At 46.8% G+C, this 26,368-nt stretch overlaps 1 protein-coding gene across 1 annotated transcript in view; it reads left to right on the plus strand.

The window, feature by feature from the left end:
- The window catches only part of LOC140916840 (putative cation-transporting ATPase 13A5), a 49,387-nt gene extending 24,195 nt beyond the window's left edge, over positions 1–25,192 (plus strand). Inside the window, exons 15-30 of the mRNA XM_073358726.1 lie at positions 3,371–3,457; positions 5,143–5,299; positions 6,978–7,095; positions 7,669–7,793; positions 8,121–8,284; positions 8,981–9,103; positions 10,417–10,496; positions 11,798–11,840; positions 13,925–14,034; positions 14,359–14,455; positions 15,771–15,843; positions 16,913–17,087; positions 18,286–18,488; positions 20,112–20,200; positions 22,191–22,271; positions 24,992–25,192. Of these exons, the coding sequence (XP_073214827.1) occupies positions 3,371–3,457; positions 5,143–5,299; positions 6,978–7,095; positions 7,669–7,793; positions 8,121–8,284; positions 8,981–9,103; positions 10,417–10,496; positions 11,798–11,840; positions 13,925–14,034; positions 14,359–14,455; positions 15,771–15,843; positions 16,913–17,087; positions 18,286–18,488; positions 20,112–20,200; positions 22,191–22,271; positions 24,992–25,192 (1,926 nt within the window). The remainder of the gene's footprint in view (positions 1–3,370; positions 3,458–5,142; positions 5,300–6,977; positions 7,096–7,668; positions 7,794–8,120; positions 8,285–8,980; positions 9,104–10,416; positions 10,497–11,797; positions 11,841–13,924; positions 14,035–14,358; positions 14,456–15,770; positions 15,844–16,912; positions 17,088–18,285; positions 18,489–20,111; positions 20,201–22,190; positions 22,272–24,991) is intronic.
- The last annotated feature ends 1,176 nt before the right edge of the window (positions 25,193–26,368 follow it).

The following is a 26,368-nucleotide window of genomic DNA, read 5'->3' on the forward strand; positions in this document are numbered from 1 at the left end:
AAGTCTCAGTTCTCAGTCCTTTTGATGAAAGACCTTTGTTTTCCCAAAATCTTTGGAACAAAAAACCAGATCAGAAGAAAAGAAAATCAAGGCACTTTTTAAAGTCACTGGGCCAAATCCTGTTCTCAGTTACACTGATGTGAATCTTGCGCAACAAAGCTGATTTAAGATGAGTTACTATAGTGTAACAGAGCAGAACCCGACCTCCCCCTGCTTGCAGTGAAGGCTTTGGCAGTGTGTTTCAACAGGACATTTAAAAATCTCCCCCACATGGTGGATGCAAGAAAGGAACGTGGATGAGCTGTGCTGACTGTGAAAATAAGTTTGAGTGTAAACCTATTCATTGTGTTGGATTAAATCTGCAGAGAGATGTGAGTTTCCCACACTGAGAACGAGGTCTGAGTGGAACAGAGCATGGTTGTGGCTGAGATTCAGGCTGAAAGTGGGGAACCTGAGGCAGCTAAGGAGCATTGCCAAATCTATGGTATCCACCCAAAGGCTGGAAGTGCCCAAGTATACAGTAGCTGCTTAGGAGATAGCAGAGGTAACCACAGCCAGGAAGAAGGGGAGGGACTTCTTCCCCCACTCTGACTGCCTGATGATCCCTGAATTGTGAATGACCCTGAGCAGGGTGGCTCAGCTCAGCGTGTGGGGAACACATGGGAAACTCAGTGGGGTGGGGATGTCAGTATACTACCTCCTCCCCCAGAGAGCCTGGAGTGATGCCACAGCGGTCCCCAAGCCCTGACTACCAGGAGGTGGGGCAGAGAAAGGAATTGGCAGTGGGGAAGATGCTTCCTCGGCAGAGGGTTTGGATCCCTCAGCTAGTAAAATCACTGCACGGTTAAGAGCAGCTTTGCAGAAAGCCAGCCTTACCTTGCTCCCCCCACATCCCCAAAGAGTTACTTCCTATAATACCCAATGGGTGGGGACCCCCAAGATCCTGCTGAGTGGCTGACACTTTGAGAAGCAGAGGGTCACCAGCCTCACTCTCCAGGGGCTGGATGGGAGGCAGGAGTGGAAAGCCCAAGTCTCAGGTTCACTTCCAAAGGTTTTGGGGAGGCAGGGCTCAGGCATGGACGGCCGGTGACCCGGCCATTATGGGAGGCTAGCCCCTGGCCCCTCCCCTTCTGCCCAAGTCCTGTCCCCCCTCCCTCTCCCTTTTTGTTCCCCCCCAGAAGCCCAGAGCACCCCCACCATGGCTGGGTGGCACGGCTGCAGTGCCCCCGGCACCTGAAGCCCCGGAGCACCACATGGGCCAGGGCAGAGTGTTGGGAACTGCAGAGGAGGTCTTGGGGCAGAGTGTGGGTGGAACCACCCCAGGCTGTTTAGGGAGGCACAGCCTCCCCCAGCCTATGATACCTGCCACCCATGGCTAAGGGGGCATGTGAGAGCGCTCCCACTGCATATCCCTCCAGTAGGTACTAAGAAAAAAATATGGGATGGTTATCAAACAGCTCTGTACTGTTTAATGAATAGAGTATGCCAGCTTGTTAGGAAAATGTGTTATATGAATAGACATTTGAAATAAGAAATAACTTGCAGATGTGTCTTCCAGGTCACAAGCCTATGGCCTTCCCTAGGATACTGGTCTAGTATCCTTGCTGTGTCCACTTTTAAAATAAGGAGAGATGGAGACCTGGGAAACATCTGATTTGTTTTTATGAAAGACTGTGACACAGTTTCCCATGTCATCTTGTTACCTGCCGGGTGTGAAAGTGTTAATTTCTTTTTTGGAACAGAACAAGCAATGCAATGTCTATGCATTAGTCTAGTCTATTCATGCTTCTGATATCAGGAACTAAAAATCATTAGGGGGTAATTAATGCAAATCCTTAGACAGGTAAACAAGGCTATAGGAGTACCACCCCCCTGGGGAAATTGCATACAGTGGTTTTGACTAGCAGACAAAGAACTGAGAATTGTATAAAGTGGGCAGCCTGCTATGGGAGAAGAGTCATTCTCACTCGCTCCAAGAACTGATAAGAGGGACAGACTACAGAAAGGGTTCGAGGGACATTCAAACCTACTGGGGTCTCCATGTGGAAGATGGGCGACTCCTGCTCAGACGGGCATTCACATCACCTGGGTATAGTTTTCAAGTTATGTTTTCTCTCTAATGCTTTGGTTCTAAATAGATACTCCACTGTATGATGGCTGGCTGGTCATTGGTTAGCCCTGCCATAGTGGCCAGGAGAGAGAAGGTTGGCAGATGCTGAACAAAACTCAGACTTGTTCAGGTGACCAGTGAGTTGTAGGAGAAAATTGCAGCCTAAATCCCTGGTCTGGAGGGAGGGGGAGGCAGGTTTCTGCCCAGAGAGGGGTGGTGGGTACAGGCCTGAAACCCAATTAGGGTGCCCTCAAATAGGCCATGAAAGGGTCAGATGTACTTACCTCAGAAAGATGACAACCCTCAATCCCACAGAGCCCCATGACTCTTCCTTCATGGTCCTTTCTGCCCCCTCTTCCCCCAAGCAATAGCAGCGTGGCTGACCTGTGGCTGTGCAGTATATGATGGAGACACTGAGCATAATGGAGAGGAGAATTTTGACCTAACATGGGTGAGGACACATTAAAGGCCCTTTTCTAAACACTGCCTTCCAGATGCACCTGTGCTTTTTATAGAAGCGTGTTACTTTGTTGTTTAGCGCTCAGGAGAAGTGGGCATTACACTCTGGGACTTACCAACAGAACAGGTGTTCACAGCATGAGCCAATGAAAAATGTGATCTCTCATAACCATAGACACCCCAGATTGTGGTTGGCAGGCACCTCCCAGTGTGTCTAGCCAAATGCTCTGACCAAAGCAGGAAGGGTCCAGTATTACTCTTTCCAGAGACTTACCTAACCTGTTTTAAACAAGGGATTATGACATAACCAATTGGTTCATTGTCTAAATGAGTCTACCTTCAACATCTTGTAAAACCCATGAATGTTAAATTTACCTGTATTCCATCACCCTTTGTGTTTACACTGGTGACAGACATATGAAAGCATGGATGTCATGTATGAGCACCCATGGGATCAGCCCAGGAGAGCTGAGATATCCAGCTTCTGCTGGCAGTTTTGTGAGTGTGACATTTTAAGTGAAAGGTATGTTTTCTGGTTGGTTGGCTTTTGTTTTTTTGCATTCTCACAGCAAAAAAAACCAAACAAACCTCGCTTGTGAAATATTGCAAAGCCACATTTTAGAAGTGCAAAGAAACCAATATGAAATGGTGAAAACTTGAGCACAAAGTTTAACCCCTCAAAGACTGGAACTTTTGCACATCCCTAAGTATACCTGTGGCCATAGGTGTAGGTTGAATATTTGAATGCTTCCTGGTCAATGTCCTAATTTTATTATTGGTGTAATTTCCTCCCCCACAAAGGAAATGGAAGATTCCAGTACAGCTCATAGTAAGGTTGGAGTACCAGATACAAGTGTAATCGTTAAACCAGGACCGAATGCTAGAAATGTGAGTTCTCTGTTTTTAACAGAAAGATTATGGTGTGTAAGTAACTTCTAGCAGAAGTAACATTCATTTACCTCTCCGATGTTGAGAATTGGCTGGTAGCTTTAAATTGCCTCAACCGTTCTTTTATGCTATTTTTGCATCTTATGAAAGGTGTCCCTGTAACGGGGTCAGCACCTGCCTCTCACGAGTGCCCCCTTCTCTGACCGACAGTGCCTGCAATCTTTCAGTTCTTTTCAGCAGGGCAGCACCCACCTCTCGCGAACGCCCCCCTCCAACCGATGGATGTCTCGGCAGGTCTTCAGTGAGTCAGTCCTCTGGCTGAGTTGCGTACACTGTCCCCCACTTCCAGAATACACCATCCAACCGGGCCTATCTCAAAGTCCTCAGTAATGCCCTGTAGCCCTCCCTGAGCACCAACATCTCTGTAGCCCGCCCTGGTCCTCAGTCTGACCAACAGGGCCTGTCTCAATACCTGAGTTGGCCAGCTTACATGTGAAGTTCCTGCTCTGGAGTGGAGCAGCATTCCCAGGGCTTCCTCCCTGCGGACTCTTTGCCTGGCCTTTAGTCCTCTGACCCCAGCTCTCCAGCTGGGTCAGTCTAGTCAGCCCCCTTCCGGGAGGTAACAGTTCCATACCTAGTCCCTTCCCCCTGGCCTGTCTTAAGTGAGTCCTGGCAGCTAGCCAAAAGCTATTCCCTCACTTCCCCATCCCTGCCAGCAACTACGTGCCTAACCCTTGCAACCAGACAGGGGCATCTCCTGCTTCCCCAGTCCCTGCAAGCAGAGTGCACTCACGCTCCCCGCAGCTCCTTCTATATGCGCCTGCTGGACCCTCACTGGCTGCTCCCTGAGTGGCTGAGGCAAAAACTATTTGCTATACTGGTAGCAGCAGAGTTTTCCTGCATGTTTCTTTCACACACTTGGGAAGAGTCTTAGAGATGAAAAATAGACATTCTAAGAAGTAAGGACAGACGCCTCGGAGAGGAGGACTCTAACATTATGACAAAGCAAACGTGCTTTTCTAGGCTATTCAAAGTGAAACCTGTGCAGGGAACAGCTGACACAACTGGATATTAACAAATCACCTGAACGGGATCAGATACCCTGGTTACCAGACTGAACTAATCTATAGGAAAAGACGTGCATTGTAACACACTGAGAAAAAAATAAACAGAACACTACAGGTATTACTTTACTCCAAGCGTTTCTCCCTTAGCTCTCAAAGGGTTTCACACAAATAAATGCAAAATGGCTAATGAAAGGCAGACTAGAACAAAGCACAAAACAGGATGGAAAGCATAGGCTGACTATCAGGGAGGAAAAAACCCACGGAGGTCTATAAGCTGTGGAATAGTTTGCCACAGGAAGCAGTGGTAGGAAGCCCCATCCTCAGAGACTATTTAAAAGCTAGCCGGGACTGAGCACTGAAGAATGTGCTATAGGGAACAGCCCTGAATTTTCTAGAGGAAAGTGTATGGAAATAGATTAGATGTTGTGCAATTTGTGTCTGGTCCCTGTGATCCCATGTGCTAAAGGTAGCAAGTGAAAAGCCCTCAGACTAATTAACTCAACTCCAGAGAGAACTCACAATAGGAAACAAATACCAGTCTAGCCAAAGGATAGATTTTCTGTTTGCAAAATGAATTGAGCATCTAATTAACATCTTACCTTCCTGACCTTTCCTCAGACTCCAGTGGATGGGATAGCAATCCTACATCAGTTCCCATTTTCCTCCGGGCTGCAGAGGATGTCTGTCATTACCCAGCAGATTGGGAAGGACCCATATGATCTGTATATGAAAGGAGCACCAGAAATGGTGACCAGCTTTTGCAGACCAGAAACTGGTATGGAAACATATATATGTGTGTAAATATATATATATATATCTTTATTTTTGCTCAGTCCAAAAGGGAATTGCCCTTGAGAGTTACTGTGCACCTGTAAATCTCATTGACACAGTTACCATGGCCTTCTTGCATGGTCCAGTAGCTGATTTGATGTACAGTCAGATGCTATGATGATTTACTCTATCTGAAAAAAGAAAAGGAGTACTTGTGGCACCTTAGAGACTAACCAATTTATTTGAGCATAAGCTTTCGTGAGCTACAGCTCACTTCATCGGATGCATCCTAAAGTCTCTAAGACCATCCTAAAGTTACATTTGCCTTTAAAATCTCTGTATGGAATTATCAGATCCAACTGTAGATTGCAGGCTTGAGCCTTAGCTACTTCCAACTCACACTGTGCACAACTGAGGGAGGGACAAGAGGCAAAAGTAGCTTTAATTCACCTTTGTGCCTCTCTTGGTCCTGGGCCTTCCCCCCCACCAGTGTAAATTATAGCAGTAACAGAAGCTTCTCACGTCTCTGTCCTGGCCTGGACCCAGCCCAGCCCATTCACAAAGCCAGCTGCTTGCCATCAAAGAAAGCTCCCACTGAGGCATAGAAATATTAGGTGATTCACCCAAAAAGTTACACAGCATTTAAGTGGAAGAACTCAGACTAGAAAGGTGCAGAGCAGGGTCAAACCTGAGGTTGAGACTGGTGGAGAAGTTCATAGCCAAGTTCCAGGCTGGGGTCAATACCAAGGACCAGAGTCCAAGTCAGGGTCCAGATAAGGAGACGAGATCCACATCAAGGTGAGGTCAAAGCCAGGCATTCAAGGGCAGACGTGGTCATGGTGGCATAGAAGATCCACACTGTTGCCTGAACACTTCCCAGAATGTCCTGTGGGTTTATATAGGGTTGGGTGCCAATCAGGAGCCATGAGGCTGCTGCTTGTCAGACTCTTTGAGGTGGGACTTCTTGTGGGCTGTGGCCAGAGCAGTTGTGAATAGTGGAGCGCAAGCTAATTACAGCTGCCACTGGAAGTGTTGCATGCCTGGCAGCTCTGCATGCCCAGATTCAAGACCTGCTAGGCCTTACGTTACACCCTTTCTATGGGCACCCTCTGCTGGCCTGGGTTTGCCAGGATGGGCTATGTGATGCTGTGGACTCCCCACACTGGCCCTGACATGACTGAATTAGGCAGACGGGCCCAGGAAACAAGGGAGATATTTTATGAAGAGGCTGCTAATTGGAACCAAGATCATAGGTGGGTTTTACTGTGGCATACCAGAATACAATCCTTACCCGGGGGGAGTGGTTGGGCTGTGACACTCCTGAAACCTTAGGTGCCTTACAGTGCCTTGCTGAAGTAGCTCTCCCCTGGGCTGCTCACAAACAATATGCATGCTACACCCTGAGTGACTACATTCAGGCTCTCACCAGCCTGGGTTATACTGCAGGGTGATCCCAACATGCCCCCAGTCCCAGATTTTCCCTAAAAATGTATGTTCTGTACTGTCCAGTCCTCTCCTGGACAATAAAATTATATTAAGTCCATTATTTCTTTAAAAAATAATATGCACACAACTTGTCTCCCCAGAAATTAAGCCATAGAAGAAAAGAACCAAAGACTGGATGTTCTTTAAGTCACTAAAACCATAAGACTTGTCCACATGTTCTTTTCTCCTCTAAACAGTCCCAGCTGATTTTATAAAGGAGCTTAAGGTTTACACGACCCAAGGTTTCAGAGTGATTGCACTGGCACATAAAGCACTAAACATGGGAAAGGACGTGGAACTGGACAACTTAGAGAGGTAAGCTTTGCTAATGTCCTGTTATCACTACTGCATACCTCTCCACTCCAACTCTGCACGACCTGCCAGTGGAGAGGGATCCAGGAATAGCTAAGCCATTCAGCATGATCCCTACACTGCTAATTGCCAAGTAAGCTAATGGGTTAAACTCAGCCCCCATGACCTTCATCTTTGCATTAGCTCTGTGTTGGCATGCTGCCAGCCCAGCATGACGAGCAGCTGGGGATGGGAGCAGAAAGGAGGCATGTCTCCTCCCCATGTACGCTGTCTTCCAGGGGGTACAGCAGATTTCTGATCCTGAAGATATCTCGCGTCTGTGTGTGTGCCCTGGCTATGCTTCCTGCTTAGTCCACACAACCATGTTGTAGAGGCATGGCAGTCTGTGGAAAGCTGTAGAAATGTAAATGAATCAGCTTTGCTTCGAATTCAGTATGAGTTACGTTTCACTGGAAAGAAAGGTGCATTGCCATTCCCGTGTGGATTCTATATAAAACAAATGCTGCACTGAGATTCTCCTCCCGACCCAAACACTATCAAAACAATCTCACTGGGTGTTTTTATCTTCATTCTCAGGGAGGAGGTGGAGTCTGACCTCACGTTCCTTGGCCTTCTGATAATGGAAAATCGGCTGAAAGCAGAGACCAAGCCTGTCCTGGAAGAACTCAGCGCTGCCCGCATCAGGAGCGTTATGGTCACAGGTATCATCTCTGGGCCTGATCCTTGTAGCCCTCCAGGTGCAGAACTCCCACATTGGACAGTAGGAGTTCCATGAGCCGATGGCTCGCAGGATCTGGTCCATGGACTTGCTGCCCCTGTTACATTAGCTCTAGATTAGAGCAACGCCACTGAATTAAACAGTTACAGCAGCATACCCCTAGTGTAACAGTGGAGAATCAGCCCTCTGGTCTCTAGAAAAAACTGGGGAGAGAAAAGTGGGGGTGGGCAGAGTGTGTAGCACAGTAAAGTTACAGTAGACGGAAGAGCAGATTTGTTGCCACAGTCTGCCTCACTTGTTTGTTTTCTAGGTGACAACCTTCAGACAGCTGTTACTGTGGCCAAAAATTCTGAAATGATTTCCAAGACCAGCAAAGTGATTCTCATTGAAGCAAGTGAACCAGAAGGACCCACCCCAGCATCCATTACCTGGCAACTTATGGAAAATAGCAAACAAAATGCATCTGGAATCACTGTAAGCACAACTGGGGGTGTTGGTCACTTTTCAAATGCTGATGGGATTTAATGAAGCCTTGAGGCTTTTAACATGTGAAAAGTGGTTTTCTTACTGCTTTGCCCAATAGGCTTGAAGTTGCTGTGACATGAAGGGATTGAGGAAACATGAAGGATTATTTTTTAAATCTTCCATCAGCTGGGGGAGTGATATTTGATATAGCCATCAGCTCAGAACAACTCATAAAATATAATAGTAAATAATAACAGTTCTCTGCAGATATATAGCATGTCTCATTCACCCAGTAGGGCTCTATGGTTAAATACAACTAGAAACATATGTTGTGTCTGGAAAAAACTTCAGTGTAATTTCTATAGCATAACTGACAATCACGTTGGTTAACATGTAGTAATTCACAAGTGTTAGATCACAACTAAGTAGTCACATGGAGACAGAGCCACAAAGTTTTACAAAGGGGTGGTAGGTGAGGTAAATATTTTCTCCATTTTACTGATGGAAAACTGAGGCACAAGGTGGTTAAATGTCTTTTCCAAGGTCTATTACAAGACAGTGGAACCCAGGTTTCTAGATTCCATTTCTCTAGCCACTAAGACCGCAATACAGTCGTGGTTTGAGCAGTTACATTTGTCCCCTTCATTAATCATACGTTAAGACATTATGATCCCAGTCTAGGAGTAACTCTTGTCTGATTTCTAGGACACATGTGTTAATATTGAGGAAAGGACCATTCCTGAAAGGGAAAGTAACAATTACCATTTTGCCTTGAATGGAAAATCCTATCTGGTTATAGTGAAGCATTTCAAGAGTTTGCTGCCAAAAGTAAGTTTGCGAGGAAACAAAGAGCTGTTTCTTACAAAAACTTTGAATTTCAAAGGTGCTATACTGATAAACAGGTGTGAGAGTCACTCAGCTCATTCTCAACAAAGAGACCATGACCATGCAATGGCCCCCATGTTCCCCAAATTTATCCTGAATGTTCTGCTCTTAGCTGGTCTCAGTGTTCATTCTGCTGAGGATTCAAATAAGAGTGAAAATTGTGGAGTGAGCTGTATAATGGAATTACCACTTTCCTTTAGAATTTAATTAAGAACATCAACTCATTTCTTGTCGGCCACCAACACAGCCATTGACTAGTGGCCACTATCAACCTGGGCTGCATTTGAACTGTGAAAATTTGAACTCAAAAGCAAAAATCTTCACCTCCTGCTGCCCATCCCATGATACATGCAGTGACCACAGAAGTGCTCTTTTAAAATCTCTGAGCCAGATTCTCAGCTGTTGGAATTCATTGTAGTGCCATTGACTTTGATGAAGCGACACTCCAATTTACACCAGCTGAGAATTTGTCACTGTCTGTTGTGCAGTTCGAAAATCCTATTATAACATCATGGTTTCACATGAGCAGTATATAAAAATGGCCCATTTAGGGCATTTTGAATGTTCATCTGTCTCACAAGGAGATAAGAGGAAGCACAGAATTCATTTAATTGTAACAGTCTAATTAGGGAAACACACAGGCATGAATCAGCATTTCTAGAGCTGTGGTAGTAACTAATAAAACTGGTCACTAGTGCTATTGGTGAATGATAAAAGGATCACATAGACTGGCGATCCTACTTGATCCTGAAGAGTTGAGCTAAATTTAAAGGGATACTGTTCATGGAGCAGGAAAATGATCACACAGAGATGGGATCACATTGCAAACTCCTACAGGCTGATCCAAAGTCTATTAAAGTCATGGGAAAGATTCCCATTGACCTCAGTGGACTTGGTGTCATGCCCTTATTTTGGAACTGGATTTTTAACACTTCGAAGTTTGTGGGTCTTGTGACCCTGGGTTTTGGTACAGCTTTTTATGAGAAGAATCAGGTTCAGATTCCAAAAACTCCAACATGTGGGGGGAGGTTCAGAGTGGGGGGTTTGGTCCAATGCCGTCTGTAGATCAAAGAAGAAAAGTGAACGGTTTTATAAAAAGCAATAAGATGCTATTGCAGCTGATTCAATAATGAAGCAGGGCTGAATTCTCCCTTATGCTGCTAAATATCATACAAGGGACACTGGATTCCTAACAGCGCTAAAAATATTTGGGTTTTTTTTTTCAATCTAGTACCTCAACGTTCTTCTCTCTACAGATACTAGTGAATGGGACTGTTTTTGCTAGAATGTCTCCTGGGCAGAAATCCAGCCTCGTTGAAGAATTTCAAAAACTGAAGTAGGCTCAGTAGAACGTTTTGTAACCATAATTACAACAGATAGTGCCACACAGAGAAGTAAAGCACAGCGTATCTTTACGTTTGATTACGAACTCAGCTTTCTCCCCCTCCCTTTCTCCAGGCTTAAAACCTCTATGTACCCTCTGAGCTCACAGTGTATGGTCCCCTTCCACCCAAATTCACACCTAATCTATCTATACACAACTGTAGTGACTTTAGCCTTAGACCAATATTAGCCACTACACTCTACAGTATAATATATAAAAGGCACCACTACGCACGAGTGGCAGGATGAAATAAAAGTCCATGGGTCAGATTCTAATTTCAGTTACCACAGCGTAGCTCCAACTGAGCTGAGTGGAGTTACCCCAGGCTGCGAAAAGCAGGTCAGAATCTGGCACATGATACTGGACTGAAACTGGCTCATTCAGGCATTAATGTTGAAATTAATGTTTCCCATGGCCAGATGTCACACTGTTTGTAAACACTGTCTGCAATGCAGAAGCAAGAGAAATACTTTTTGTAACTTTTTTAAGGTAAAATGATTGCTTCTGATGCAATGACCACTCTGGAGGTTGAAAACCCTGCTTATACACTGTTGAGGTAGTGCAGAGCAGGGACAAAGACAGCGTAGGTTTCCCCATGCTGAACACTGCAGCCTCCTTTGTTACTCAGTAATGGGTCACACGACTGAACTCTCAAAACCACTTTCTAGCATGTTGTATAGATATTAGTGCAGAGGTTCCCAAACCTGTCTGTGAAGAATTGGCTGGTCACATGGTGATGGGTCTGCCTCTTTCCAGCCACACTCAATGATAAAACTATGGTATAGTGTAACTGGACTTTCAGAAAGCCTTTGACAAAGTCCCTCAGCAAAGGCTCTTAAGCAAACTAAGCAGTCATGGGATAAGAGGGAAGGTCCTCTCATGGAGCAGTAACCAGCTAAAACATAGGAACCAAAGGGTCGGAACAAATGGTCAGTTTGGAGATAGGCAAATACGGGGCCCCCCAAGGAGCTGTACTGAGATCTGTGCTGTTTGACATATGCATAAACGATCTGGGAAAGTTAAAATGTAGGCAAGTTAAAAACAAAACACAAAATTGGAGTAAGTACCATATGAAAACAGCCACCTCTAACCCGACCAACACACTCTCCTGCAGTAGGGCAGTAGGTGAAGTGTAGTCAGTCACCTCTTCGTTCTGATGTGACATATTTGAAGATCCTAAATGAGTGTATGAGAGAGTATGTTAAATGATAAAACAAAGTTCACCTATTAATTTTTTTCTTTGTCCCTCTCAGTTACTATGTGGGTATGTGCGGAGATGGAGCCAATGATTGCGGGGTACGTAGAAACAAAAATCCCTCATTCTCCTGAAACGGTGTCCTTCCTTTTGTCTTTCTGCCAAGTGCCATGAAAAGAGTAGCTTAATCTACTGCCATGAAACATTCTAACAGCACTGTCCAAATGAGGTTGTCAGAACATACAATATATCCTTCAATGTGTCCCTTTTAGAAACATTCTTTTATGGAATTCTTCATGTAAATGTAAATCCAACTAGAGTTATTCAGTATGATGAAAAACATTGGATAGGAATGCTCCTTTCTTATATTTTTACAGTGTAATCTTCTGGGATGCATGGTGGAATAGCCTAGTCATTAACTATAAATAGGGCCCTATCAAATTCATGGTCCATTTTGGTCAATTTCACGATCACAGAATTTTAAAAATTGTAAATTTCATGGTTTCAGATAAATATGAAATGTCACAGTATTGTAACGGTGGGAATCCCGACCCAAAACGGGGTCCTGGGGGGGATCGCAAGGCTCTTGTAGGGGGATCACAGTGTTGCCACCCTTACTTCTGTGCTGCTGCCTTCAGAGCTTGGCAGCCGGAGGGCGGCTGCTGGCCAGGCACCCAGCCCTGAAGGCAGCACCCCGCCAGCAGCCATGCAGAGGTAAGGGTGGCAACACCGTACCGTGCCACCCGCATTTCTGCGCTGCTGCTGGCAGCCGCACTGCCTTCAGAGCTGGACTTCCGGCGGATAGCCTCAGGGCTTCCTGCAGCTGAGGGAGGTTCCTGGAGTGGCATCCGGAGCGGCCCCTGCGGAGGAAAGGGAAGTCCTGGCCCTCTGCAGCCCGTCCGAGACTAGCAGCTGTAGCCCAGCATGCAGTAGGAGCCCCTGGCTGGGGTGCCCCCAGCCCTGACCCTCCCCAGCTCCAGGCCCAGCGCTTGGGAGTTAAAGGGGCCTTCGGCTGGCTGTGTGTGTATGGGGGGTGTGTGACCACAGCACCACCCTGACCACGGGGCCCTGGGTGGTCACCCGCTCACCCACCTGTAAGGCCAGCCCTGCCCCAGTCCAAAGTGACGACCCCCCACAAACCAGGCCACCCTCACTTCTGCGCTGCTGCTGGCGGGGGTACTATCTTCGGCGCTGGGCTCCCCGCCAGCAGCCGCTATTCCCCAGTCACCCAACTCTGTGAAATCTGATCTCCCTTGCATTAGCCAGATTTCACCGGGGAGATCAGATTTCACAGCCCAGGACGTGTTTTTCACAGCCGTGAATTTGGTAGGGCTCTAACTATGAAATATGTTAACTGGCTTTACACAGCTTGGCTCACAAATCACTCACATATTCTAAGGGTACTGAACAGGAAGTCTGAAGGTATTAATAAATTCAAGGGAGTTCACAGACATTAAAAAAAAATGAGTAGGGGACGGGAGGGGTTGATCTAAGAGAAAAGATTAGATATAACACCTTGGCCAAGAGGCTACTTAAGCCAGATCTACACTACAGATCTGTGTCACTATAACTATGTCACTCAGAGGTCTGAAAAATCCACACCCCTGAGTGACGTAGTTATATTGACCTAACCCCCCGAACAGACGGGGCTATGTCAACGGGAGAGCTACCGCCTCTCAGGGAGGTGGAGTAACTATGCCAACGGAAGCAGCTCTCCTGTTGGCATAGAATCATAGAACTGGAAGGGGCCTCGAGAGTCCCCTGCACTCAAGGCAGGACTAAGTATTATCGAGACCATCCCTGACAGGTGTAGCGTAGCATAGTAGCGGCTTCACCCCTGCAGCTGCGCCACTCCAGCACTGTATGTGAAGACAAGCCCTAAGAAGGGAGGTAACAGCCTACAGATTTTGGAAGGGTGTAAACAAAGCAGGCAAGGAATTAGGGTTCAAACGGATACAAATAGGAATCATGGGATGAAAAGAAGGAAGGGAAGGAAAAACCTCCTGACAATGAGGTTACACTAGACTTTGGAATAGAGGCTGATCAGTTGGTCAGGACATTTGGAACAAGATTGGACAAAACACCAGAAAACATACAGGACATACTGTGAGGAGCAAGTTCACGTGCGCAGGGTGATGGACTCTGTAGTAATGCCTTGTCCTGCTCATACACTGGTGTATTTCAGGCTTTGAAAATGGCCCACGCAGGGATATCATTGTCAGAGCAGGAGGCGTCGGTGGCTTCGCCTTTCACCTCGCAAACCCCCAACGTAGAGTGTGTGCCCAAGCTGATCAGGTAAAGCAATCTCACCATGGGCTTTCTGCTCTAGTATGTTATTTACACACTGCTATTTCAAAGCACTGCGTCAGGATTGTTCCCTATGCAACTTCTGTTATCTGTAGTCACACAACAGTCACCACCTACCCTGAAACCTTTAGTGCAAAATCAGGAGTACACTCACATATAAATATCCAAAATGGGTCCTGAAAAAACAAAGTAAATTTCCTCGTAACACCGGGAACTAAAATTCAAACAAACTGAGCTGCTTTTCTTAGGCAGAGTCCTATAGCTCTTAAAATTGCTTGTTCTATAGTCACCATAGAATTTTTTTCCTAACAGGGAAGGTCGTGCTGCTTTGGTTGCTTCTTTTGCTGTGTTTAAGTACCTGACCCTGTACGGCCTGACTCAGTTTATTGGCACTGCTCTGCTTTACTGGGTATGTGTCTAAAACCAATCTCTCATCAATGAGCTGTGTGTTTCTCCAGATTGTAATCCTAATTAACAGCCCATAGCTAGGAAGAAAAATTCTGCATTGCTCCAAAGGATTGTCAAGGTGTTACGAGCTGGGTAACAAATAGTGGAACTCAGTCACATTTACTGTTAGGGGGCAACAGAATGAGTCCTGTGAAAATGGGCCGGTTCCCCCAGAAGAAAGGGAAAACACCAGAGTAGTTAGGAGTACTCACCAGCTGGAAGAGAAGGAGACACAGCAAGCAGGACCGGTAACAAAATGGCTCCTTTAGGGGTACAGCTGCCTCGCTTTCCAAATTTAAAGGGCCAGTCCCCACAAAGGAATGCTGGGGAAAGCTCTTATGTGAGAAAAGATGAGGAAGATGCTGTAGGAGGAAGGGGTTTCTTCTGTGTGTCATTGCTTGAGCACAAGACTATTATTATTATTGTGTAGGAGAAATACTGAAATCCTTGTGCAAGTTCTACTCCTGCTGAATTATGCATGTGCTTCCTTTTGCACAGGTACCATAGTGTGAAGGAGCTCAGTGGGGCCCCTCACGTATGTAAAGTGAAGCACACGAATGTTTGCAGAGTTGGTAAACACAGTAACATCAGACGCTGGTGATGTCACAGGAAGAGCAGACAAGCACAGCCGGCAAAGATCATTCATGTACAAGCACAGAAACGGCAGGAGATTGCTGTTGTAGTATTTAAATCTGTGCATAGCTAGTGTATTGCTATTTAAAAAAATCAGCTCTGCAGGACTTATTGATTAAATAAAATAACTAATCTGTTTTCATATCAGAATAGCTGAAACCAGGTACTAAGTCTTAACCCTATATGCACGGCCACCAACTTTGGTTTAACAGCTTCGTCTGCGTTCCCCTCACATTGGACAATGGCAGGCCTGGCAGCACGGCCACTCCCACTGAAGTTACTGCCAATTGTATGTGCTTTGGGCAGGGCTGAAATTGGCCCCGTCATTTGTGTCAGTTCATGGAACCCTGTACAGGGTCAGCTCCTTAGCTGGTGTACACTGGCACTGACTTCAGTGGGGCTGTGCTGTGGAGCTGGTCCATCAGACTGACTGGGCTGGGCCTTTCGACTTGAGAGTACCGGGAGTGGCATTATGTAGCTCTGAAGTCATATTAAATATTATGCTTTCGTAGAGACAGGACAAAGATAAACTGGTCTGGGCTGATACTCAACTGGTGGGTACCATGGAAATGTGTATCACAATGAAATAACCTGCTATCCTGGGAACCTTGGATGGGCTTTTTTTCTTTCTTTCTTTCTTTCAGCAACTACAGATCTTTGGGAGCTACCAGTACCTTATGCAAGATGTTGTCATCACCCTTCTGGTTTGCTTAACAAGTAAGCAGCTCAGCACAGGGTGTGCTTAAGTCTTTGTGTGTGTAAACAATCGACTTCGCTTTCTTTTAGAAATCTAAAAAGCGAGCCACATGCTGCTGATGCTTACACCATAACCACTGACTTCAGTGGGGCTACCTGGGTGGAACTGAGAGCAGGGTTTTGCCCAGAACCTTTTGGCCCAGAACCCACAACCACAGTTCTCCTGTCCAGAGCATTCAGCATTCAGACACCTACGGCAGCTGGAAGAGGAAGGGTGGGCTGATGATTAAGACACTAGGCTGGAACTCTGATGAGCTGGGGTCAAGTCCTAGCTCTGCCATAGCCTCCCTGTGTGACCTTGAGTAAATCAATCTGTACCTCAGTGCCCTATCTGTTAGTGGAGACAATAATGCACCATTTCGCCTACTGTTTGCATACCTTGCCTATTAGATCATAAGCTCTTTGTGCAGGGGCTGGCTCTTATTGTGTATCCATCACATAGCACTGCAGGGCCTGATCTTGGCTGAGGCCACTGGGCGCTACGGGAAAACAAGTAATTCATAATCATACAGGCTGAGGCTGTCAGACCAGGCCCGTGGAAACACAGTGCAGGACCTATAGAGACCCTTTGAGAGGGCAACAACCCATAGCACCAAGGTGTGATGTTTTCTGTGGCAATGTTCAGACTCCGGTGCTAATTTTGAATGACAATGGGCCAAGGGCCAATAGGACTAAACCCACTGGCTCCCAGCAGGTACTTAAGCAGCAGTGTCAGAGGGCCAGGACATGGGAGTGAGCAGGTGACGGTGGAGTAACATGCATTGCTTTGCTGTTCAGTGGGGTGCAGTTTATCTGTTGAAGGGCTGGAGGGCAGGATGTAGCCACAGAAGCAGTCATGGCAGGGCGAATAAGGCCACAGCTTTCCCATTTATACTGGACAAACCTTGCAGTCTTCACACGTGGGCAAGTCAGTGTGCCGTACATGCAGAGGGCTTTCGCCTCAGGCTCGGACTGGTCATGCACCCAACCCAGCAGTGGAGTAGCCAGGGCTGCATTGTCTCTGAGAGGAAATGTGTGTTCTCTTTTTCAGTGAGTTTGACCCAGGCCTACCCGAAGCTGGCCCCTTACAGACCTCCAGGGCAGCTCATCTCTCCTCCTTTGCTGCTCTCAGTCATTCTCCATACGGGCATTACTACAGTCATGTTGGTCTGTGGCTTCCTTTTTGTGAAGCAGCAGCCTTGGTACTCAGAGATGGCCAACCACAGGTAACTCCTCTGCTTCCCATTTCTAATCCCAGTCTTGCAAAATCCTGCTGCCAGCCGAGACAGCATGCTGAAATACAAGACAGTACTGCAGCATCTGGGGGCACTGGGCACTCACCAGGACTTCTCCATCCTTCAGCTAGTCACACTCCACATCCCATGCACACTGTAGAGTCGGCTGTGGAGTGGCTGCCTGCGGCCTGGCATGGGGAACAGGTCCAGAAGCCACTTTCTTCCTCTCATCTATTCATCTCCTTTCTTCTATGAACTTGTTCCTTTCTGCAGCATGCAGCAGAATGGAGTGTCTAGCCCAAAGTGAGAATATTGCTATTAGCCTTATGCACATAGTCAACAGTGAATAGCCAGGACCGTGAAGCAAGCTGGTGCTAATGCAAGAAAAAAAGATAAACGGACCCAAACCTCAGTTTCATGTTGTCAACAAACAAATCCACTTCTTGCTCTCTGCTTCCCTCCATGCTGCCCTCTCCTGGTATCCTGTTGTGAGATGGCTTCTCCTGGGAGCATAAGACAACCTTGGGTTTGATTCTCCCTTCTCTTTCATTAGTGTAATTTGATTAACTTTAGAGGGGAGACTGTTGTAACGGAGTGGGGAATCAGGCTCCTTCTCTGTGTGTTATTTAGTTTAAAATCTCTCTCCAAATCCAGGAGCCCTTTATATCCTGTCATCATGGAGAAATGCACATTCAGGGCAGAAAATATGGCAAGGGTTTGCAGTGGGAACTTTCCCGGATTAACAGGGCTATGACTGGGCCCCTTTATTGCCGATGATGTTCTGTACTTTAATGGTTGAACACTTGCCAATGAATGTGGAGGCTGCTAGGATGCCAGTTACCATCGCTGCCCCCAGAGCACAGGCGTTAACCAGGTGGAGCAGGGAGGTTAGGCCTTTTTGAAACAGAATTAAACATAGCTTTTATTCTGGTGTGTGACACCAGGACATTACAGTGATGGGCACAGTAGAAACACAGAGTGGATAAATTATGATAGAGAAAGCTGCTTTATTCTAGCCAGCCACAGCTTAGCAAGTGCCTCATAAATACTGAGGAGTCCTTGTGGCACCTTAGAGACTAACAAATTTATTTTTATAACGAACAAGGACTCCTCGTTGTTTTTGCTGATACAGACTAACATGGCTACCTCTCTGAAACCTGTCCTCATAAATACTGGTGATTCTTTGCAGAGAGTGCCCTCCAGCAAACCACTCCCTGTCTTCTGTCAGCACCATTCTAAATAGGAATGGAACTGCAAATGCCACAGATGTCCCCAGCAGTGTTCTAAGCTACGAAGACACCACTCTATGGCCACTAACTTCAATCAACTGCATAATTCTAGCATTTGTCTTTTCCAAGGGAAAGCCATTCAGGAAACCCATCTATACTAACTGTAAGTATAACTGCATTAATATGTGCTTTCCAGATATTTACTCAACATGGACAAATAGTTTGCTAAGAGTAATGCTTTGATTTACCTCCACCTTTTGTGATTTATCTGGACTTGAACCCATGACCAGCATAGCAAGCTGTTATTGATGGAAGACAGCTCCCATTTCACCAGCTGGAGGCCAGACTCAGCCAAAGCCCCAAGTATAGGCTTTTTCCCCAAGGTTAATTTTTATACCAGCATGACCCAAGAGAGGTGAACTGGCCATATTTGGGAAGTGGGCATTTAGAGAGCGACACAGCAATTAATGGCAGAACTGTTTGTTAAAATTTGAAGACAGATAACAAAAAGGGGGAGATTTATTTGCTGAAATTCCATAAACAAGATCTCCTTGTGATCTTTAAGGTACCCAGCTCTGTCCGGCATACGTTCTGTGGGACAGGAGCAAAAAAGTCTGTGATAAAGGCACAAAATTCGATCACTTTCATTTGAGTTCTGCAGAGTGATTGAACGACCCCCTAGTAGCTCTTGATTAACAGATAGCTCCTTTCTGTCTGCAGCTGTGTGCTTAGAGAAGCAAGAGGAAAGCTTTGCTCAGCCACAGGAGGGTTAATTCCAGTGTGTACTTTAGACTGGAGTAGGCCCCAAGGTGTTCTGTAGAGCAGCAGTCGGCGGGTAGCTGCCAGATTTCAAGTTCCCAAGCCGAGTCTGGTGAAGAGTCTTCTTCTATGCTGACAAACAGGCACAAATGCTCTTAATGGGAGCTGCCTTTTGGCAAATGTTACAGTGCTCCTGCAAGGTGCTGCTGACATCCAGCTTCCTCACCTCTCCTACGTGCTTCACCCTGCTCTGGAGGGTGTCACAGAGCAGTTTGCTCGCCATGGCCCATTCAGCCTCGGCTGCTTTACCAAGGCAATGACCAAGGCTGCCTCTTGGTGTCAGCTGTGACAGCATTTTTTGTGATGTGGATACCTGGCCACATGGAATTGCTCTGCAACCAGCAGCTCCTTGCACTTGAGTAGGCAGAATGGCAACAGCTTTCATACATAGAGGGTATGGGCAAGATACATATTAGCAACCTGGAAGCGTAAGGCTCTGTGTCTGATTAGCAAGTCCCTGAGCCATCCGGCCCTTACTTCAGGGAATACTTTCACCCAGGTAACACAACACCACTGAGGATCATGTGCTCCCATAGTCCATGTGTGGAGTTCACCCTCTCCTCACTGGTTATGCATATGGATCAGAGAATACATCGGGAATAAGACCACCTGTCATTTGAGACCATGTTATCCTGGTGAGAAGCTTGTGTCTCCACAGGGTGGCTTTTAGTTTACACTGGTTGAATTAGTTAAAGCCTGCATTTGGCAAATCGCCCAGGCAGTAACACCAATGTGCAGTTTTACTGACAGAATGGTGTGGAGTCTCATTCTTGTTTCAGTTCTGCAGCTCCCTTTGTTTGTTGGTAGAATTGGGAAGTTTTGCTAAACAAGGAGATATGCTGCATAGCAATTCTGCAACACGTCACAGGAGCTGCCAGCCCTTTATAAATAATAACCCAGTCCAGTAGCAGGGGTTTTTCTGGTTACCAAAACACTTCACAGTGCCACAACGCTCTTGTTCCCCCAGACATATTTTCAGTCCTGCTGCTCATCCAGCTTGGAATTTGCCTTTTCCTCCTCTTTGTTGATATCAGTGCTGTATACAAGGGAATGCTGGTAAGTGGAACTGAAGTTGCGTGTCCTTTTCACCCTCTCTGCATTTTGATCAATTATAGAATCACAGAAATGTAGGGCTGGATGGGACCCCTTCTCTGACGCAGGACCATGTAAATCTAGACCAGCCCTGACAGGTGTTTGCCCAACCTGTTGTTAATAACCTCCAGTGAAGGGGATTTCACAACCTCCCTTGGAAGCCTAGTCCAGAGTTTCACTGCCCTTAGAGTTAGAAAGCTTTTGCTAATATTGAGCCTAAATCTCCCCTGCTGCAGATTAAGCCAATTGTTTCTTCTCCCACCTTCAGTGGACATGGAGAACAATTGATCACCGTCCTTTATAACAGCCCCTAAGATATCTGAAGACTCATCAGGTCCCCCTCCCAGTCTGCTTTTCTCAAGACTAACCATGCCCCATTTTTTAATCTTTCCTCATAGGTCCGGTTTTCTAAAACTTTTTATCATTTTTCTTGCTCTCTTCTGGACTCTCTCCAATTTATCCACATCCTACCTAAAGTGCCGTGTCCAGAACTGGACACAATACTCCAGCTGAGGCCTCACCAGTGACTAGTGGAGCGGGACAATTGCCTTCCGTGTGTTACATATGATAGTCCTATTAAAACCCCCCCGAATATTAGCCTTTTTGCAACTGCATTACCTGGTCGGCTCATATTCTGTTTGTGACCCACCAGAACATCCAGAACCTTTTCAGCAGTACTGTCCCTTAGCCAGTTATTCCCCGTGCTGTAGTTTTGTATTTTATTTTTCCTTCCTGAGCACAGTACTTTGCACTTGACTTTATTGAATTTCATCTTGTTGAATTCAGACCATTTCTCCAGTTTGTGAAGGTCATCTTGAATTCTAATCCTGTCCTCCAAAGTACTTGCAACCCCTCCTTCTACAAATTTTATAAGCACTCTCTCACTCCACTGTTCAAGTTATTAATGAAAATATTGAATAGTTCCAGACCCAGAATTGAGCCTGGCAGGACTCCACTACCTACACCCTCCCAGTGTGACAGCAAACCAGTGATAACTACTCTTGGAGCAGAGTCCTTCAGCCAGTTGTGCACCCACCTTTGCACAAGCAATGCAGAGTGTGATCCATGAATCTGATGGTATTACAGATTTATTGACAGATTTGCCCATGCTCCTGCTCTGATAGAAAAACTCCACATTGTTAAATGGACATTTTGTCCATGGAGTGACTGCAGGGCAGGGCTCCGATTGGTGTACTCACAACCAGGTAGCAAAATGATAGAAACCACCAGGCCTGTATTCTACATGGGATATTCCTGGGCAGGGAGTCCTAACTACTCCCCTGCCAGCACCCATCCTTCAGGTGTGATGCTACCATTGGCTAACTTTCCTCCGTGTCTATATAGCAGAAACTTCTGTGGAAAGGTATCCGTGTTTAATGCACTCATCCTTAGAATACAGGTGCATGGTGCAGAGAGCTGCTTTCTGCCTTATCCCCAAACAAGGACAGCCTGAACATTGGGGAGGAACTTCCCCCAATCTCACTGGAAAGGCATGCCATAGCGGGAGGGAGTACTGGGTATGCCACTGGTCCTGACAACTCCTTTCCAAGCACAGACGAGGAGGAGAATGGAGCCTTTTTTACACAGTTAGTGGGCACTTCATCCTTCCTTTTCCCCCCCACCCCACCCCACCCCATGATCTTAAATAGGGTTTCATTAATGTTCAGTGCTGAAGCAATTACTGCCTTGTCTGTCACTAAACCCATTTCAAGCAGCTGCTTCAGATACATTTAGGTCATTTGCACCCTAGGAAAGCAAAAGAAGAGGATCCGTGTTTTAACATGACTTAATCCGTTCAGGGATCTCTGAGAAGATAAGATGGCACTAAGATTTCTTTAACTTTAGTGCTGATCCATGTAAAAATAAAACTAGTTGGTCTTATAGACTGTTAGAAATCCATGAGAATCTTAAAACCACATTCAAAATCAAATGACTTGCATTTCTTTTCCAACAGCTTCTCTGCACTCCAACGATCTGGAGGGTTTACATCTTAATCATGCTGTTTGTCACATTTTGTGTATCGGTCTTTGTGGAGGTGAGTGTTTTAGTTTACCCATTTTCCTGAGGACCATGAAGTCTAGCGGAAGTGCTGAGTTCTTCCTGTTCAAATACGACAGGGGGGATAGCTGGCATGGTGGAGGTACTGCTGAAGAGGATCCGGGGGGTCCAGTGGAACACAGAATGAACGTGTGCCCACAATGTGATGCAGCTGCAGAAAGGGCTAATATCACTCTGGGGTGTAGAAATAGGAGCACAGGCGCCGACTCCGTGGGTGCTCTGGGGCTGGAGCACCCAAGGGGAAAAAATAATGGTGGATGCTGGGCAGCCACTGGCCAATCAGCTGTTCGGCAGCAGGCGGGAGGCGCTGGGGGGAGGGGGCAGAAAGAGGCGGAATGAGAGTGGAGTGTGCTCAGGAGAGGGGGCAGAGCAGGGGCAGGGCTTCAGGGGAGGGAAGAGGCGGAGCGAGGGTGGGGCCTTGGGGAAGGGGCGGAGTGGGGGCGGGGCCTCGGGGGTGGAGCACCCACCCCGAAAGAAGAAAGTCGGCACCTCTGAAGAGGAGCGGTGTATGTATGACATAGAAGGCAATTATCCTGCTCTGCTCAGCACTGGTGAGGCCGCAGCTGGAGTCCTGTGTGCAGTTCTGGGCACCACACCTTACAAAAGATGTGGACAAACTGGAGTGAGTCCAGAGAAGAGCAACTGTCAGGCTCTGAATTCTAGGCAGTCAGGCCTGGCGGTTGGAGCGGCGGTCTAGAACAGCAGTAAGGGCCAAAGCTGGACTGAGAGTCAAGAGAGGCTGAGAGCAGCAGTACCTGGGGATGCTGGTACCTGGGGATGCACCGTGGGTCAGAACTAGGCTCAGAGTCCATAGACAAGCCAAATCAGGATTGTAGTCACAATCTGGAAGCAGACCGAAGGTCAGAGCTGGGTTGGAGTCAGTCCAAGGGCCTGGGTGTCAGGAACTGGTCAGGAACAGGGCTGGAGCAAGGTCAGAATAGGGCATAGACAAGACTGAAGAGGGCTGGAACAAGGCTCGAACAAGGGTGGGGCAGGAACAGGGTCAGGATCTAGGGCGGGCTATAAGCACAGGGTTCTGTAAAACCCCGAGGCAGCAGGAGGGTTCGTAGCCGAGTAATGCTGCTGTTGCACAGACTAACTTGTGGCTCTGGCGGTGAGAGTGAAATACATGTGCCCGGGGTTATCTGATCCAGGCCCTGCCCCAGGATAGACTGCTGCAGCACACCTGAGAGATGAGACACTGCAGGTTCTGCTGGAGGGGTGAGTCATTGTAGTACTGAGCATCTGGGGTGGGGAATGGGTGGGCAGAAGCCTGCCCACATCTAAACGACCCCCCAGCCAAAGGGGAGGAGCTACTGGACCCAGAGCTCAAATAATTCCAGGGACAACATATGTCCCCCGGGACGGGAGTCAGGATCACAGAGTCAAAAGCAGGGATCCAGAGGGGCACACTGAGCAGAGACCCCTGAACACCGTCCACTGCTCCTCAAAGGCGTCCAGGGAGCCAGTGGACGTGGCCCAGAGGAACTCTGCCCAGAGACGTGACCTAAGGGAGGATCAGAAATAGGCCCCACAGTCACAGAACACCTCCCTGTCCAGCTTCCTCCTCCTGGTATGGGGGACAGCTGCCTTGACCAGCAGCAAGAGAAGGTTGATGAGGAGGTCTCATGACTTCGTGGGGCCATAGATGGGGTTTCAGAAGTGCCGCCAGAACCTGAGGAGGAGATTCTGGAGGAGCTGGAAAAGGGGCTGCAACTTGGCACACTCGAGGTAGATATGCGCCAGGGTCTCCCTCTTGCCGCAGAAGTGTCAGGTGTTGGATAGCAGGGTGAACTGCACCAGGTACACATCTGTGCTCCCGGCTCCTTGAATGAGCTAGATGAGTCATTATAGCTAAGTGAGCAGCCCCGGTCTGGCTGTGGGTTTGCCTCACAGCAACAAAATGATAAAAGGTTTAGAAAACATGGCCTCTGAGGACAAGTTCAAGAAACCGGGCATGTTTGTTCCTGAGAAAAACACCCTGAGAGGGGGACCTGCTGACAGTCTTCAAATATGTGAAGGTCTGTTCTAAAGAGAATGGTGATCAATTGCTCTCCATGTCCACTGAAGGTAGGACAAGCAGTAACAGCTTAGTCTGCAGCCAGGGAGATTTAAGTTAAGTATTATGAAACTCTTTCTAACTCTCAGGGGAGTTCAGCTCTGGGACAGGCTTCTGAGGGAGGTCGTGGAATCCCCGTCATAGGAGGTGCTTAAGAACTGGCTGGACAAACCCCTGTCAGGGATGGTCCAGGTTTACTTGGTCCTGCCACAGTGCAGGGGGCTGGGCTCGATGACCTCTTGAGGTCCCTTCCAGCCCAACATTTTCTATGATTCTTCTTTCCCTTTCAGCTGCAACATTATCTTCCTTTAAAACTACGTACCCTAAACACGTCTAATGCAAGTAACCTGATAAATAAACCAAACCCTATTTCTGCACACCTTGGTGTGCGGACTACACTGCTCCTTCTCACTTGTATTCCCTTTGGAAGCATGAGACTGAACCTATCTGGAAGCCTGGAAGAGTTTGGGGTGCACATGAGTGTGGGATCAGGCCCTGGCTAGGCAATATTCCTGTGTGTGAGGGCAGAATTTTACCCACGCTGCTTTAGTAGTAGGGGAATGGCAGGTGTAGGCTTCCTCCACTCACTTCAGAGCTTTAAGGGGAGCCAGTATTAGCAGCTCTATTTCACTTCACAGGATGTCGTCCTGCAAAACAGACATCTCTGGCTGCTGATTAAGAAATGCTTTCGATTCCGGTCTCACAGCCAGTATCGGAAGTGGCAGAGGAAGCTGGAGAAGGATCCAAAGTGGCCTCCTTTGAAGAGAAAAGACTTTGCAGAAAACAGCAAGAATGAAATCTACATCAACCCAATCTATGAACATGACAAAGAGAACTAGAAGCCAAAGATGACAACTTTTCCTTGTTTATATTGAACCTAGAATATTTTCAGTTTCATTGGTAAAAGATTCAGGGGGGTTTGTGTAAACACACAAACCCAAAGTCATTGGAGAGATGCAGGCAGTGTCTCTTACAGCTGTACCCTTGACAGGAATTATTTTATGGCGAATTACCATTTTCTATGAAGCTTTATTGACTGTTTGAGCACTTTTTCTGTCCAATTACAAATATGCTGAAGAAGATTAGAGTTTTGCAAACTCCCTGTAAAACAATGAGCATCTGATTCTCCGCTGTTGCTGCCAGGCTAGTCAATGTACTCTACTAAGACTCTTGTGTAAGCTGCCAAACTACAATTACAAAAAAAATAGAGTTGATTTTTCCTGGGGTTTTGCTTTCAAAGTTCTTTGGGAGAATTTCAAGCTGCAGTTTTTGGGGTCATGTTTCTTTGATCCCTGCATAGCACTTCATGAATTTGGGTGGTGTATTGGGACTGCATGACTTTTCTGGGCATGGGGAAAGACGTGTATGTAAATTTGCAAAATCCAGCCCAATATGGAAACCTAAAGACCAAATGGCAAAGATGTGTTGTTCAGAGAGAAAATTTCTTCCCTACCTGAAGGAGCTAAAGATGCGACAGGTGACGTACGTAATCCCCACAAAGCCTGATGTTATCCCCACCCAGACCCCCACATCATCCCCATCCAGAGCTGCATCCTCCAGTTCTTGCACAGGTACTGGCTGCAGAAATGGGACCAATGAGGAGTAGCCTACCGTAATGCAGCGGATGAAGGCCTAAAACACTGAAAATTTTCCTCTAGGGGCTGGGCTGGGGGTGGGCATAGTCACGCACAGTTATATTTATACTAAGGAGAATGAGACACATTCTCCATTCACATCCCTCACAACTTTTCAACAGTGCAACCCCAGTGACTTCAGTGTGGAGTGGGGTAAATTTGATTTATAAGGCTTAGGCCTGGCTAGGGAAGATCAAGTTTTAGTCATCTCTCAATCTAACCGCAAAAACCTATCCATTGTAATGGGAATTTGCAGGCAGAACCAGAGAGAAAACACCTGTTACTTCGCTGCCCAGAGTCTGATTTTCCCTGGCTCAGACTCATATGGCTGAACCATGTATACATACTGCACCAAATTCAGCCCTCATGTAACAATCATGT

Source organism: Lepidochelys kempii, chromosome 9 (assembly GCF_965140285.1).
Source record: "Lepidochelys kempii isolate rLepKem1 chromosome 9, rLepKem1.hap1, whole genome shotgun sequence".
Taxonomy (NCBI): domain Eukaryota; kingdom Metazoa; phylum Chordata; order Testudines; family Cheloniidae; genus Lepidochelys; species Lepidochelys kempii.